The following is a 14,920-nucleotide window of genomic DNA, read 5'->3' as shown; positions in this document are numbered from 1 at the left end:
AGAAGAGGAAGAGAAACGAGAAAAGACAGAGGTAGCAGGTAGGTAACGTTAGCCTACATGAAATTATTTGTCTGTTACAGAATGTGATAGTAACCTGGCTTTTTAGCATTAAGCTAATGTTACATGATTCGGCAATTGCTCATCAATAAATAGCTAGTTCTGTTTTAACGTCGGGTTAATATTGTGGAGGGGGCTAAATTGTTATGGAAAATAATAATGTAACGTTAGGTAATTACAGTACTCCCACCTTACATTCCTCAGGGACATTTGTATTAGATCTTTTAAGCAGGTGTTTTTTGTTTACATTGTTATTGCCTTCTGGTTAGCTAATGTTTGCCCTGCAGGTAATAGTCACTTTTCCACCCCTTTATATATTAGGTATAGTTGTAAGTAAAAAAAAAAGGTCAAAGACAAAGCTATTCGGTTTCTTGTGAGTATATACACTTCACTGCCGATGTGGGGGGGGGGCACCTAAAATCTTGCCTAGGGCGCCAGATTGGTTAGGGCCGGGCCTGCTCTAAAGTGTTTGTGAGTTGTAGTTTGTAAATGAACACTGAAATTCAAGTATTTATTTTATATATATATATATATATATATATATATATATATATATATATATATATATATATATATATATATATATATATATATATATATATATATATGTATGTGTGGGAAAAAATCACAAGACTATTTCATCTCATGAAATAGTCTTGTGATTTTTTCCCACACATACATATATTGCGCTCTACTACGGTATCGAGCACTATTTTTTGGATAACCTTATTAAGACATATATATATATATATATATATATATATATATATATATATATATATATATATATATATATATATATATATATATATAGCTAGAATTCACTGAAAGTCAAGTATTTCTTATATATATATATATATATATATATATATATATATATATATATATATATATATATATATATATATATATCTTAACCACGCCCCCAACCACGACCCCCGCCCCACCCCCGACCACGCCCACCCCCACCCCCCACCTCCCGAAATCGGAGGTCTCAAGGTTGGCAAGTATGGCCACGGCACAGTGGTTGAAAAACACTGGGCTAAGTTATATATTCATAAATGTAAGATTCTCAATACCCGACCTGTTTTCTAGCCTTTAAAAAGCTTTTTTTTTTACCTGTGAAGCTGTGAAAACTATGATGGTGAGCTCCAAATTTGGATTATTTATGGAACTTGTGTGACCCCGACTTAAACAAGTGTAAAAACTTATTGAGGTGTTACCATTTAGTGGTCAATTGTACGGAATATGTACTGAACTGTGCAATCTACTAATAAAAGCTTCAATTAATCAATCAAACATGTAAAATGTTTTGCATTCTATTTTAGTTACTTTATATAGTTTGCAACCCCTGGCGCTGTTTTGCACAATTTTTGTACTTGTTTTAATTTTATTTTTTTTTGCTTGTATGTAAATGTTGCTTATTACAAATAAAGGTTTATAAAAATAAATTTAAGAAATCCGTCAAAAGAGGGTATGTCGCGTCTACATGACGTCAAAGGTCGCTGTAACCAATAGAAGATTACGTATGACTATTACGTCAGCACGTTCGTGTATAAGCGGATGTGTGTGACAGACGAGCGCGCCAAAAGTGTCCACACAACAAGAGTCGCAGGAGGACTGGAGTCAATGTGAAGACAAAGAAGGTTACAAACTGACATTATCGAACTCATTTAGGAGAGAGTAACGAAGCCAAGCGTCGACAGGATGGGTTTGCTGGAGCGGTGTCAGGAGCTGTTGAAGGCGGGGGGCTTGTACGAGGTGCTCGGCGTCAACAAGGAGGCCACGGAGGCAGAGATCCGCAGAGGCTACTACAAGTTGTCTCTGAAGGTGCACCCGGACCGCGCACCTGAAGACCCCCATGCCACTGAGAAGTTCCAGGTAAACTCGCTCTTCCAGCCTGCACATACACTTCATAGCTACGAGCTTCATAGCCTCAACTACACAGTCTTGTTGCTACTTCTGAGAGTCCACTGCGAACTGACTTTTATATTCTAACCTGAATTTTAACATGTTTAACCCTGCTAAGTGACTTTTATATTCTAGCCTGAATATTAACATGTTTAACCCTGCAAAGTGACTTTTATATTCTAACATGTTTAACCCTGCAAAGTGACTTTTATATTCTAACCTGAATAGTAACATGTTTAACCCTGCAAAGTGACTTTTATATTCTAGCCTGAATATTAAGGCTGAAACGACGCGTCGACGTAGTCGACGTCATCGGTTACGTAAATACGTCGACGCCGTTTTTGTGCGTCGGCGCGTCGCATATTTACGTCACACTACTGTCATGGCGGAGCGCAAAGCAGACGATGCGAGCGAGGGGAAAAAAGCACGCCAAAAGTCGTCAAAAGTGTGGGAGTATTTCAATAAACGGCCTAATAATGTTGTTGTATGCACACTGTGTCGAGCGGAAATGGCCTATCATAGCAGCACAACGGCTATGAACGAACATTTGAAAAGAAAACCCCCGACAGCGTTCTTGCCATCACCATCAACAAGTCAATCGTCCGCGTGCGTATACGTTGTCATCATTACACAAAAACATGAATGTGTCATTTGTATCTGCGTTGTAAATTCATAAACTAAAGCACCGTTTGCTCTGAGAGGCGCGTTTGGCGTGCCTGTTCAGTGTTGACAAAGACGCGCTCCTCTTTAACGCTGTGGAGAGGCGGCGAGCGAGCGGCGAGGCGGGGCGCGCCGGGAGCGACGCCGCAAGAGACAGGGGACGACGAGCGAGCGAGGAAGAGGAGCTGAAAAGCGAGGAAAGAAAAGAGAAAAGAGTTGGAAGAGAAAAGACTTTGTGTAAAATGAAAAGATTGTAAACCTGGCAAAGCCGTCTGGCGTTCAGTCTGTCGGTCCTGAAAGAACCCCACGGCACAAGACGTGTCACAAACGCTAACGTTAATTAGTTGTGCAAATACCTTTTACAACATTAACAGTTACATATACTATGTACAAACCAACAATTAACTTTCACTTTAATCATACTATCATTGTTGTGTTATTAAGCAAAATAAGCAATACTTTTACTTTTGTTGAAATGTTTACACTGTACATTTTTTTGTATTGGATGTTTAGCAAGTGACTTTTATATTCTAGCCTGAATATTAAGGCTGAAACGACGCGTCGACGTCATCGGTTACATAAAAAATACGTCGACGCCGTTTTTGTGCGTCGGCGCGTCGCATATTTACGTCACACTACTGTCATGGCGGAGCGCAAAGGAGACGATGCGAGCGAGGGGAAAAAAGCACGCCAAAAGTCGTCAAAAGTGTGGGAGTATTTCAATAAACGGCCTAATAATGTTGTTGTATGCACACTGTGTCGAGCGGAAATGGCCTATCATAGCAGCACAACGGCTATGAACGAACATTTGAAAAGAAAACCCCCGACAGCGTTCTTGCCATCACCATCAACAAGTCAATCGTCCGCGTGCGTATACGTTGTCATCATTACACAAAAACATGAATGTGTCATTTGTATCTGCGTTGTAAATTCATAAACTAAAGCACCGTTTGCTCTGAGAGGCGCGTTTGGCGTGCCTGTTCAGTGTTTACAAAGACGCGCTCCTCTTTAACGCTGTGGAGAGGCGGCGGCGGCGAGCGAGCGGCGAGGCGGGGCGCGCCGGGAGCGACGCCGCAAGAGACGGGGGACGACGAGCGAGCGAGGAAGAGGAGCTGAAAAGCGAGGAAAGAAAAGAGAAAAGAGTTGGAAGAGAAAAGACTTTGTGTAAAATTAAAAGATTGTAAACCTGGCAAAGCCGTCTGGCGTTCAGTCTGTCGGTCCTGAAAGAACCCCACGGCACAAAGACGTGTCACAAACGCTAACGTTAATTAGTTGTGCAAATACCTTTTACAACATTAACAGTTACATATACTATGTACAAACCAACAATTAACTTTCACTTTAATCATACTATCATTGTTGTGTTATTAAGCAAAATAAGCAATACTTTTACTTTTGTTGAAATGTTTACACTGTACACTTTTTTGTATTGGATGTTTAGCAAGTGACTTTTATATTCTAGCCTGAATATTAAGGCTGAAACGACGCGTCGACGTAGTCGACGTCATCGGTTACGTAAATACGTCGACGCCGTTTTTGTGCGTCGGCGCGTCGCATATTTACGTCACACTACTGTCATGGCGGAGCGCAAAGCAGACGATGCGAGCGAGGGGAAAAAAGCACGCCAAAAGTCGTCAAAAGTGTGGGAGTATTTCAATAAACGGCCTAATAATGTTGTTGTATGCACACTGTGTCGAGCGGAAATGGCCTATCATAGCAGCACAACGGCTATGAACGAACATTTGAAAAGAAAACCCCCGACAGCGTTCTTGCCATCACCATCAACAAGTCAATCGTCCGCGTGCGTATACGTTGTCATTACACAAAAACATGAATGTGTCATTTGTATCTGCGTTGTAAATTCATAAACTAAAGCACCGTTTCGCTCTGAGAGGCGCGTTTGGCGTGCCTGTTCAGTGTTTACAAAGACGCGCTCCTCTTTAACGCTGTGGAGAGGCGGCGGCGGGGCGCGCCGGGAGCGACGCCGCAAGAGACAGGGGACGACGAGCGAGCGAGGAAGAGGAGCTGAAAAGCGAGGAAAGAAAAGAGAAAAGAGTTGGAAGAGAAAAGACTTTGTGTAAAATGAAAAGATTGTAAACCTGGCAAAGCCGTCTGGCGTTCAGTCTGTCGGTCCTGAAAGAACCCCACGGCACAAGACGTGTCACAAACGCTAACGTTAATTAGTTGTGCAAATACCTTTTACAACATTAAGTTACATATACTATGTACAAACCAACAATTAACTTTCACTTTAATCATACTATCATTGTTGTGTTATTAAGCAAAATAAGCAATACTTTTACTTTTGTTGAAATGTTTACACTGTACATTTTTTTGTATTGGATGTTTAGCTTTATTTTTGCACATTTTAGCAAATAAGCAATACTTTTACTTTTGTTGAAATGTTTACACTTGTTACAGAATATTTCCGTTTTGCACTTTTTTGTATTGGATGTTTATCTTTATTTTTGCACATTTTAAAGCAAAATAAGCAATACTTTTACTTTTTAAATGCTTATACTATTCCAGAATATTAAGATTTGCACTGGATGTTTACTTTTATATTTGCACATTAAAAAGCAAATAAGCTACTTTTAATTTTGTTAAAAGTTTTAAATGTTTACATTGTTACAGAATATTTTGTCATGTTGTTGTCAATGTTGACTGAGTGGCCATACTTTTTTTTTTTTGTAAATAAAAGCCATGCCTTTTGAAAAAACTGGCCTACATTTATTTTTTCCTCTTCATTTTAAATAAAAAAAATAATCGGTAAAAGGAAAAATAATCTATAGATTAATCGAAAAAAATAATCTATAGATTAACCGATTAATCGGAAAAATAATCTATAGATTAATCGATAGAAAAATAATCGTTAGCTGCAGCCCTACTGAATATTAACATGTTTAACCCTGCAAAGTGACTTTTATATTCTAACCTGAATATTAACATGTTTAACCCTGCAAAACGCACATTTAGTGCAGGTTTAAGCAACACTGGGCACTTCATTAGGTACTAGAGATGCGCGGTTTGCGGGCACAACCGCGGATGAAATTAAATTTAAAAAAATTAGATTTTATCCGCGGGTCGGGTCGGGTCGGGCGGTTGAAATAAAAAAAAAATTAGATTTTAAATAGATTCAGGCGGGTGGCAGTTAAACCAATTGGTAAATATATATACATAGTTAAATGTTGTTACCCACATACGAAAAACGAGCAGGCACCTGCAGCATATGCCACAACAGAAGAAAAAAAAAAGAAAAAGAGATGGACACTTTTACGGAGCGGAGAAGGGACGCCTCGCCGGGGTCCGGGACCGAGGCCCCCTTCCCCCGAGAGGGCCCCACCGGGAGCCGTAGCTGAGGCGATCCGCGAGAAGGGCCCGACGCACATCCAGGGTCACCACCGCGCCCACCGCACCGACACCCCGCCTCGTCCGCTTTCGCTGCGGCCAGCGTCACGCGCAGCAGGTAAGCAGCTTACCTGCCCGCCACCCCCGTGGCCGGGGGCTCGTAACAGGGGTCACTCCGCGTGCCCCGTCCGCGCAGCTTACCTGCCTGCCACCCCTGTTGCCGGGGGCTCGTAACAGGGGTCACTCCGTGCGCAGTGCGCTCACGAAAGGGGTGGGGCTCACCCTGGTTTATATAGAGAGCAGGACGGTGGCCATGGAAGTCGGAACCCGCTAAGGAGTGTGTAACAACCCACCTGCCGAATCAACTAGCCCTGAAAATGGATGGCGATGGAGCGTCGGGCCCATACCCGGCCGTCGCCGGCAGCGAGACGCGCTTGGAGGTGCGCTCAGCGCGGCTCCCATATGATTGCGCACTGGTGTGCGTCTGGGCCGTGACAGCGTGGCACGCGAATGTCTGTGCTGCATTGGATCGGTCTCCTTTCTTTAACAGGCAAAAGCTTTATAACCTCACCATACCTGCCAACTTTTGAAATCAGAAAAACCTAGTAGCCAGGGTCCAAGGGCCGCAGGCCCCGGTAGGTCCAGGACAAAGTCCTGGTGGAGGGTTCAGGGCTTCGCCCCCCGACGCAAAATGATTATTAGCATTCAGACAGGTTAAAATGTTGCTAAAACCATCACTTTTCTATCAGTCACAGTGACTTTTCAAAACAAAAATATTACAGCAAAAATCATATGGGTTGATTGGCATGTTTATTCTGTAAGCTAACTTCAATAGTTTGAAATTATTTTGACAGTTAATGCCAGTTATCCTGTCAACCTTTCACAAGACTTCAATTTGTTAATTGAAAGTATAAACACTTTTTACAGTAAACAAATGGTAAAACAGTACTAAACAATTCCATTAAAAAAAAAAATTGGTGTCATTATTAACTTTCTGTCCAAGCTTGTATAATCTACTGCCTTGTTCAATTGTAAAAAATATTCTGTGCCTAAAATTCACATTTCTATCACAATTATCATACTGTAAACATGGTAAGCTAACTTCATTAAAGTTAATAGTCCTGTCAATAGCATGGAATTACAATTCAAATGTAGTTTTTTTGTAAGCCTTTCAAAAGAATTCAAAATATGAAAAATTAATGAAAATTAATTGAAGCCATCAGACACTTGAAAAGTGGCACATCACATCTCTAATGTAATCATTTGAACTTTTCAACAGAAATAGCACTGCAAAAATATTAAGGACATACTTCTGTATTTTGGTAGTTATGCTGTCAACATTTAACAAGATTTCTTCAACTTGGACTTGAAAGCATAAATAGTATAAACACTTTTAACAGTATGTCGTGCTGTGAAATACAGCCGACAGGATTGCGCACCAAACACGAAGCAAGGCCAAAGCGCATGGTGCAGGAGAACAAAGGACTTCTTTCATTTAAGGTTTGTGATAAACCATCAAACTCATTCGTTAAAAGGACTCTATAGTAATATAAAGCGAATTTTTCTGGACATTATCATGCAAGAAAAGTTTATTTTTGGGACCGCGATCACCGCGTAATGATTTTTAAAGGTTGCATTACAAACATTTAACTGTCCCATGTGATCAGCCAGTGCGATTGGAAGTCCATGCTCAATTATTGCCTCCGTAAATAAAACTTCGGCATTTATCACATCCAAAGAATCTGTTTGGGCGACGAAAAACGTTGAAAGTGTTCCACTTGTATCGCTAGCAACGGCATTAGACTTGTGTTTTTTTGTTCCAAAGTGGTCTTTTACATCGCTAATTCTTCCGTGTCCAATCGAAAAATCTTGTCTGCACTAGGTGCAATTCGCGTAGTTTTCACCCTTTTTTTTTTTTTAAATTAATGAAAAACCGTATTTTTTATCACTGCACCCGTAACCCGGAATAGGTTGATGAAAACCGTACGAATTACGGGAAAACCGGAGTAGTTGGCAGGTGCCTCACTAATGCCTTGCATCGTCTATATTAGATATAACGGGCGGGTGCGGGCGGATGGCGGGCGGGTGCAGTTCTGATCAAACGTTACATCGGGTGGATGGCGGATGGTTGACGACTTTCTGATGCGGTTGCGGATGAAATATTTGCCTATCCGCGCATCTCTAACACTGGGCACTTCATTAAGTACATAGTCTTGACAGCTGCAGTAATCTTTCTGTGTATTTATTTAAACAAATGTTTGTGACTTTATTATTTAACCTGAATATTAACATGTTTAGTTTAACCCTGCAAAACACACATTTAGTGCAGGCTTAAGCAACACTGGGCACTTCGTTAAGTACATAGTCTTGAAAGCTGCGTAATCTGTCTGCATTTAAAAAACGTATTTATTTAAACAAATGTTTGTGACAGTCTTTGGATAATGTTTTAAGTTTGCTAGAACGCATCATAGTATATCCACATTAATGGCAACAGTCTTTGGATGATGTTTTAAGTTTGCTAGAACGCATTACTGGCAACTGAAGGACCAAAAAGCACGTGCTCACCTGTTTGTCATGTGCTCTTGCAGTTGTTAGGAAAGGTGTATGCCGTGCTGAGCGACGAGGAGCAGAGGGCCATTTATGACGAGCAGGGCTTGGTGTGTGAAGAGTCGGATGCTCTGAGTCAGGACCGCTGCTGGAGCGACTACTGGAGGCTGATCTTCCCCAAGGTAAGTCTTTAAAGCACAGGTGTCAAACTCAAGGCCCCAGGGGGTACAATTCACCACTAAATGGTAACACCCCAATAAGTTTTTCCACTTGTTTAAGTCGAAGTCCACCTTAATCAATTCATGGTAAAATGTCCCTGAAAACTGGGAATTCTTGGAAATACTGACATTTTGGAGTTGGGACGGTTTGAATTGGAGGAAAAATGTGGGAATTGTGGAACTTTGAAAAATGTCCCTTTCATTCCAATGGGAATTTCATGGGAATTTCGGGAAAAGCAGGCATTTTTTGGAAAATGTTGAAAGACTTGAATGTTCTGGATGAGATGAAAGGGTTCGTGTTGGAATTTTTCAAATCAGTAGAGAAATGTAACATTTTTAATTGAGAAATGGTGTTAAGGAATTCCAGGAATTTCGGTAAAGCCGGGAATTTTTCCAGTTTAAAAAAAAAAATTAGTTTTTTTTGTCCTGAGTGTGACCATTCTACTGTAAATGTTATGGTAAATTTCTGCCATTTTTTGGACCGCAAAATCCACAGATGTTTTTTTTTCTTAGATGTAGGTTAAATATACATTTACACCATCAACACCGTGTATGGTGGGGATGGTGTTCTGCTGACCTCGACTGCGGATGTTGTGGATCGGTGGAGGGAATACTTCGAAGACCTCCTCAATCCCACCAACACGTCTTCCTATGAGGAAGCAGTGCCTGGGGAATCTGTGGTGGGCTCTTCTATTTCTGGGGCTGAGGTTGCTGAGGTAGTTAAATAGCTCCTCGGTGGCAAGGCCCCGGGGGTGGATGAGATCCGCGGGCGGTACCTCTGGATTGGCAGACCGGGGTGGTGGTTCCTCTCTTTAAGAAGGGGAACCGGAGGGTGTGTTCTAACTATCGTGGGATCACACTCCTCAGCCTTCCCGGTAAGGTCTATTCAGGTGTACTGGAGAGGAGGCTACGCCGGATAGTCGAACCTCGGATTCAGGAGGAACAGTGTGGTTTTCGTCCTGGTCGTGGAACTGTGGACCAGCTCTATACTCTTGGCAGGGTCCTTGAGGGTGCATGGGAGTTTGCCCAACCAGTCTACATGTGTTTTGTGGACTTGGAGAAGGCATTCGACCGTGTCCCTCGGGAAGTCCTGTGGGGAGTGCTCAGAGAGTATGGGGTAACGGACTGTCTGATTTTGGCGGTCCGCTCCCTGTATGATCAGTGTCAGAGCTTGGTCCGCATTGCCGGCAGTAAGTCGGACACGTTTCCAGTGAGGGTTGGACTCCGCCAAGGATGCCCTTTGTCACCGATTCTGTTCATAACTTTTATGGACAGAATTTCTAGGCGCAGTCAAGGCGTTGAGGGGATCTGGTTTGGTGGCTGCAGGATTAGGTCTCTGCTTTTTGCAGATGATGTGGTCCTGATGGCTTCATCTGGCCAGGATCTTCAGCTCTCACTGGATCGGTTCGCAGCTGAGTGTGAAGCGACTGAGATGAGAATCAGCACCTCCAAGTCTGAGTCCATGGTTCTCGCCCGGAAAAGGGTGGAATGCCATCTTCGGGTTGGGGAGGAGATCTTGCCCCAAGTGGAGGAGTTCAAGTACCTCGGAGTCTTGTTCACGAGTGGGGGAAGAGTGGATCGTGAGATCGACAGGCGGATCGGTGCGGCGTCTTCAGTAATGCGGACGCTGTATCGATCCGTTGTGGTGAAGAAGGAGCTGAGCCGGAAGGCAAAGCTCTCAATTTACCGGTCGATCTACGTTCCCATCCTCACCTATGGTCATGAGCTTTGGGTTATGACTGAAAGGACAAGATCACGGGTACAAGCGGCCGAAATGAGTTTCCTCCGCCGGGTGGCGGGTCTCTCCCTTAGAGATAGGGTGAGAAGCTCTGTCATTCGGGGGGAGCTCAAAGTAAAGCCGCTGCTCCTCCACATCGAGAGGAGCCAGATGAGGTGGTTCGGGCATCTGGTCAGGATGCCACCCGAACGCCTCTCTAGGGAGGTGTTTCGGGCACGTCCGACCGGTTGGAGGCCACGGGGAAGACCCAGGACACGTTGGGAAGACTATGTCTCCCGGCTGGCCTGGGAACGCCTCGGGATCCCCCGGGAGAAGCTGGACGAAGTGGCTGGGGAGAGGGAAGTCTGGGCTTCCCTGCTTAGGCTGCTGCCCCCGCGACCCGACCTCGGATAAGCGTAAGAAGATGGATGGATGGATGGATATACATTTACTAATCAAATGGCAATATCATGCGGCTAATCCTTATACGTGTATGTTTCTTTTATGAATGTTACAAGCGGCCGGCCCTCTGAGGGCAGCCAAAACTGCAACGTGGCCCTCAATGCAAAGTAGTTTGACACCCCTGCTTTAAAGGAATCCTGGATGTTGGACTGTGGATGAGAGACGGACACTACAACAATCTGGTCTGTCTGTCTGTCCCCTAGATCAGCCGGCAGAAAATCATCGACTTCGAGAGGAAATACAAGGGCTCTGACGAGGAGAAGGGAGACTTACTCAAGCTGTACACGCAGCACCAGGGAGACTTGGACATCATCATGGAGTGTGCCTTCTTCAGCTCCCAGGAAGAGGAGCCCAGGCTGTGTGACATCATCTGGGACGCCATCCGGAGCAAGGAGGTCCCGGAGTTTTCCGCCTTCACTAAGGAGAGCAATAAGAAGAGCAGGGCTCGGAAGAGGAGGGTGAGGCACTCGGAACAAACAAAAGAATGTATGTTCAGGTTCCTCAATGATGTGATTGACACCCTCCTAGGCTGACAGAGAGAAACAGGAAGCCGAGGAGCTGCAGAGAGAGCTCGGGCTGGACGAGGTCGGGCTGGACATGGAAGACAATGGTCTGGCGATGATGATCCAGGTAACATTAACTTGTGTTCTGTGCTAGCTTTTCTCCATTTAAAACCTCCATTTCATACTTTGCAGCAAAGACAAAAGTCCAGAGTGGAGAGCTTCGATGGTTTCCTGTCCGGCCTGGAGGCCAAGTACTGCAAAAAAAAAGGAAAATCCCAAAAATCACTAAAAGGAAAGAAGAAGTGAGCTGTGTCAACATTAGTTAATGCCTGTTCATTTTAATTGTTTGTTTGAGACTTCATCTCTTGTTCACGATATATTTGCACTTTTGTCTTGTTTTTTTTTATCATCATAGAACAATAAAGTTAATATTCTTGCTCAAAATCTGCATTTTTCCAACTTTTGTGCAATAATTTTGCGGCCGTATTTGACACACTGTGCTGCTACATTCCTGCAGTGTAGTGATGGGTTGATGAGGCGTCATGAAGCGTTTCGACACATTGCAAAACTGTGTCACTAAATACTGACATCTGCTGGACATTAAAAATCCCTACAGGCAACCTATGGACCGACTCAACTGATAAATAATAATATGACCTAGTATATACAATAATATAAACTAAGTCATTGTATTTCATTTAGGATTATTTCTAGAGATGTCCGATAATATCGGCCTGCCGATAAATGCATTAAAATGTAATATCGGAAATTATCGGTATCGTTTTTTTTGTTTTTTTTTAAATCAACATAAAAAACACAAGATACACTTACAATTAGTGCACCAACCCAAAAAACCTCCCTCCCCCATTTACACTCATTCACACAAAAGGGTTGTTTCTTTCTGTTATTAATATTGTGGTTCCTACATTATATATCAATATACAGGTAAAAGCCAGTAAATTAGAATATTTTGAAAAACTTGATTTATTTCAGTAATTGCATTCAAAAGGTGTAACTTGTACATTATATTTATTCATTGCACACAGACTGATGCATTCAAATGTTTATTTCATTTAATTTTGATGATTTGAAGTGGCAACAAATGAAAATCCAAAATTCCGTGTGTCACAAAATTAGAATATTGTGTAAGGGTTACATTTTGAAGACACCTGGTGCCACAAACTAATCAGCTGATTAACTCAAAACACCTGCAAAGGGCTTTAAATGGTCTCTCAGTCCAGTTCTGAAGCCTACACAAACATGGGGAAGACTTCAGATTTGACAGCTGTCCAAAAGGCAACCATCGACACATTGCACAAGGAGGGAAAGACACAAAAGGTAATTGCTGAAGAGGCTGGCTGTTCTCAGAGCTCTGTGTCCAAACACATTAATGGAGAGGCAAAGGGAAGGAAAAACTGTGGTCAGAAAAAGTGTACAAGCGATAGGGATCACCGCGCCCTGGTCAAGATTGTGAAAAAAAACCCATTCAAAAATGTGGGGGAGATTCAGAAGGAGTGGACAGCTGCTGGAGTCAGTGCTTCAAGATCCACCACCAAGAGATGCTTGAAAGACATGGGTTTCAACTGCCGCATACCTCGTGTCAAGCCACTGTTGACCAAGAAACAGCGCGCAAAGCGTCTCACCTGGGCTAAGGAAAAAAAGAGCTGGACTGCTGCTGAGTGGTCCAAAGTCATGTTTTCTGACGAAAGCAAATTTTGCATTTCCTTTGGAAATCGAGGTCCCAGAGTCTGGAGGAAGACAGGAGAGGCACATGATCCACGTTGCCTGAAGTCTAGTGTAAAGTTTCCACCATCAGTGATGGTTTGGGGTGCCATGTCATCTGCTGGTGTCGGTCCACTCTGTTTCCTGAGATCCAGGGTCAACGCAGCCGTCTACCAGCAAGTTTTAGAGCACTTCATGCTTCCTGCTGCTGACCTGCTCTATGGAGATGGAGATTTCAAGTTCCAACAGGACTTGGCGCCTGCACACAGCGCAAAATCTACCCGTGCCTGGTTTACGGACCATGGTATTTCTGTTCTAAATTGGCCCGCCAACTCCCCTGACCTTAGCCCCATAGAAAATCTGTGGGGTATTGTGAAAAGGAAGACGCAGAATGCCAGACCCAAAAACGCAGAAGAGTTGAAGGCCACTATCAGAGCAACCTGGGCTCTCATAACACCTGAGCAGTGCCAGAAACTCGACTCCATGCCACGCCGCATTAACGCAGTAATTGAGGCAAAAGGAGCTCCAACCAAGTATTGAGTATTGTACATGCTCATATTTTTCATTTTCATACTTTTCAGTTGGCCAACATTTCTAAAAATCCCTTTTTTGTATTAGCCTTAAGTAATATTCTAATTTTGTGACACACGGAATTTTGGATTTTCATTTGTTGCCACTTCAAATCATCAAAATTAAATGAAATAAACATTTGAATGCATCAGTCTGTGTGCAATGAATAAATATAATGTACAAGTTACACCTTTTGAATGCAATTACTGAAATAAATCAAGTTTTTCAAAATATTCTAATTTACTGGCTTTTACCTGTATATACAATAATATAAACTAAGTCATTGTATTTCATTTAGGATTATTTCTAGAGATGTCCGATAATATCGGCCGATAAATGCATTAAAATGCCATCCATCCATCCATCTTCTTCCGCTTATCCAAGGTCGGGTCACGGGGGAAGCATCCTAAGCAGGGAAGCCCAGACTTCCCTCTCCCCAGCCACCTCGTCCAGCTCCTCAGTCAGGACCCGTCCCCCCACCCGAAGGCGGAGGGAAGCTACCCTCTCGTCTACCGGGTTGAACTCCCAACATGCAGGCTCTGAGCCGGGGGGAAACAAGAATTGCCACCCCAGCCCGTCGCCTCTCACTGCTGGCAACGCCAGAGTAGAAGAGAGTCCAGCCCCTCTCGAGAGAACTGGTTCCAGAGCCCTTGCTGTGCGTCGAGGTGAGTCCGACTATATCCAACCGGAACTTCTCTACCTCTCGCACTAGCTCAGGCTCCTTCCCCCCCCAGCGAGGTGACGTTCCACGTCCCAAGAGCTAGCTTCTGTAGCCGAGGATCGGACCGCCAAGTGCCCTGCCTTCGGCTGCCGCCCAGCTCACATTGCACCCGACCTCTATGGCCCCTGCTATGGGTGGTGAGCCCATTGGAGGGGGGACCCACGTTGCCTCTTCGGGCTGTGCCCGGCCGGGCCCCATGGGGACAGGCCCGGCCACCAGGCGCTCGCCATCGTGCCCCAACTCCGGGCCTGGCTCCGGAGGGGGGCCCCGGTGACCCTCGTCCGGGCGAGGGAAATCGGAGTCTCGGTTCTTGCATTTCCATAGAAGTCTTCGAGCTGCTCTTTGTCCGATCTCTCACCTAGGACCTGTTTGTCTTGCGAGACCCTACCAGGGGGCATGGAAGCCCCGGACTACATAGCTCCTAGGATCATTGGGACACGCAAACTCCTCTACCACGGTAAGGTGGCAGCTCAGAGAGGAGACA

At 43.9% G+C, this 14,920-nt stretch overlaps 1 protein-coding gene across 1 annotated transcript; it reads left to right on the top strand.

The window, feature by feature from the left end:
* The first annotated feature begins 1,597 nt into the window (after window positions 1-1,597).
* On the top strand, window positions 1,598-11,865 carry dnajc9 (DnaJ (Hsp40) homolog, subfamily C, member 9). Its single transcript, XM_061968475.1, has 5 exons — window positions 1,598-1,938; window positions 8,565-8,705; window positions 11,124-11,378; window positions 11,449-11,550; window positions 11,616-11,865. The coding sequence occupies exons 1-5, from the start codon at window positions 1,765-1,767 to the stop codon at window positions 11,727-11,729; spliced, it is 786 nt and encodes a 261-aa protein (XP_061824459.1). The 5' UTR covers window positions 1,598-1,764; the 3' UTR covers window positions 11,730-11,865.
* The last annotated feature ends 3,055 nt before the right edge of the window (window positions 11,866-14,920 follow it).

The sequence above is a fragment of the Nerophis lumbriciformis genome, linkage group LG02, assembly GCF_033978685.3.
Source record: "Nerophis lumbriciformis linkage group LG02, RoL_Nlum_v2.1, whole genome shotgun sequence".
Taxonomy (NCBI): domain Eukaryota; kingdom Metazoa; phylum Chordata; class Actinopteri; order Syngnathiformes; family Syngnathidae; genus Nerophis; species Nerophis lumbriciformis.
The sequence above is the reverse complement of the archived record's forward strand: the minus strand, read 5'-3'. Positions and strand labels throughout refer to the sequence as shown.

Excerpts from the sequence above, each read along its gene's own strand:
- dnajc9 (XM_061968475.1), top strand. The coding sequence starts at position 1,765 with ATGGGTTTGCTGGAGCGGTGTCAGGAGCTGTTGAAGGCGGGGGGCTTG. Across the intron at positions 1,939-8,564 it reads ATGCCACTGAGAAGTTCCAG|TTGTTAGGAAAGGTGTATGC; the intron begins GTAAACTCGCTC and ends GTGCTCTTGCAG. Across the intron at positions 8,706-11,123 it reads GGAGGCTGATCTTCCCCAAG|ATCAGCCGGCAGAAAATCAT; the intron begins GTAAGTCTTTAA and ends TCTGTCCCCTAG.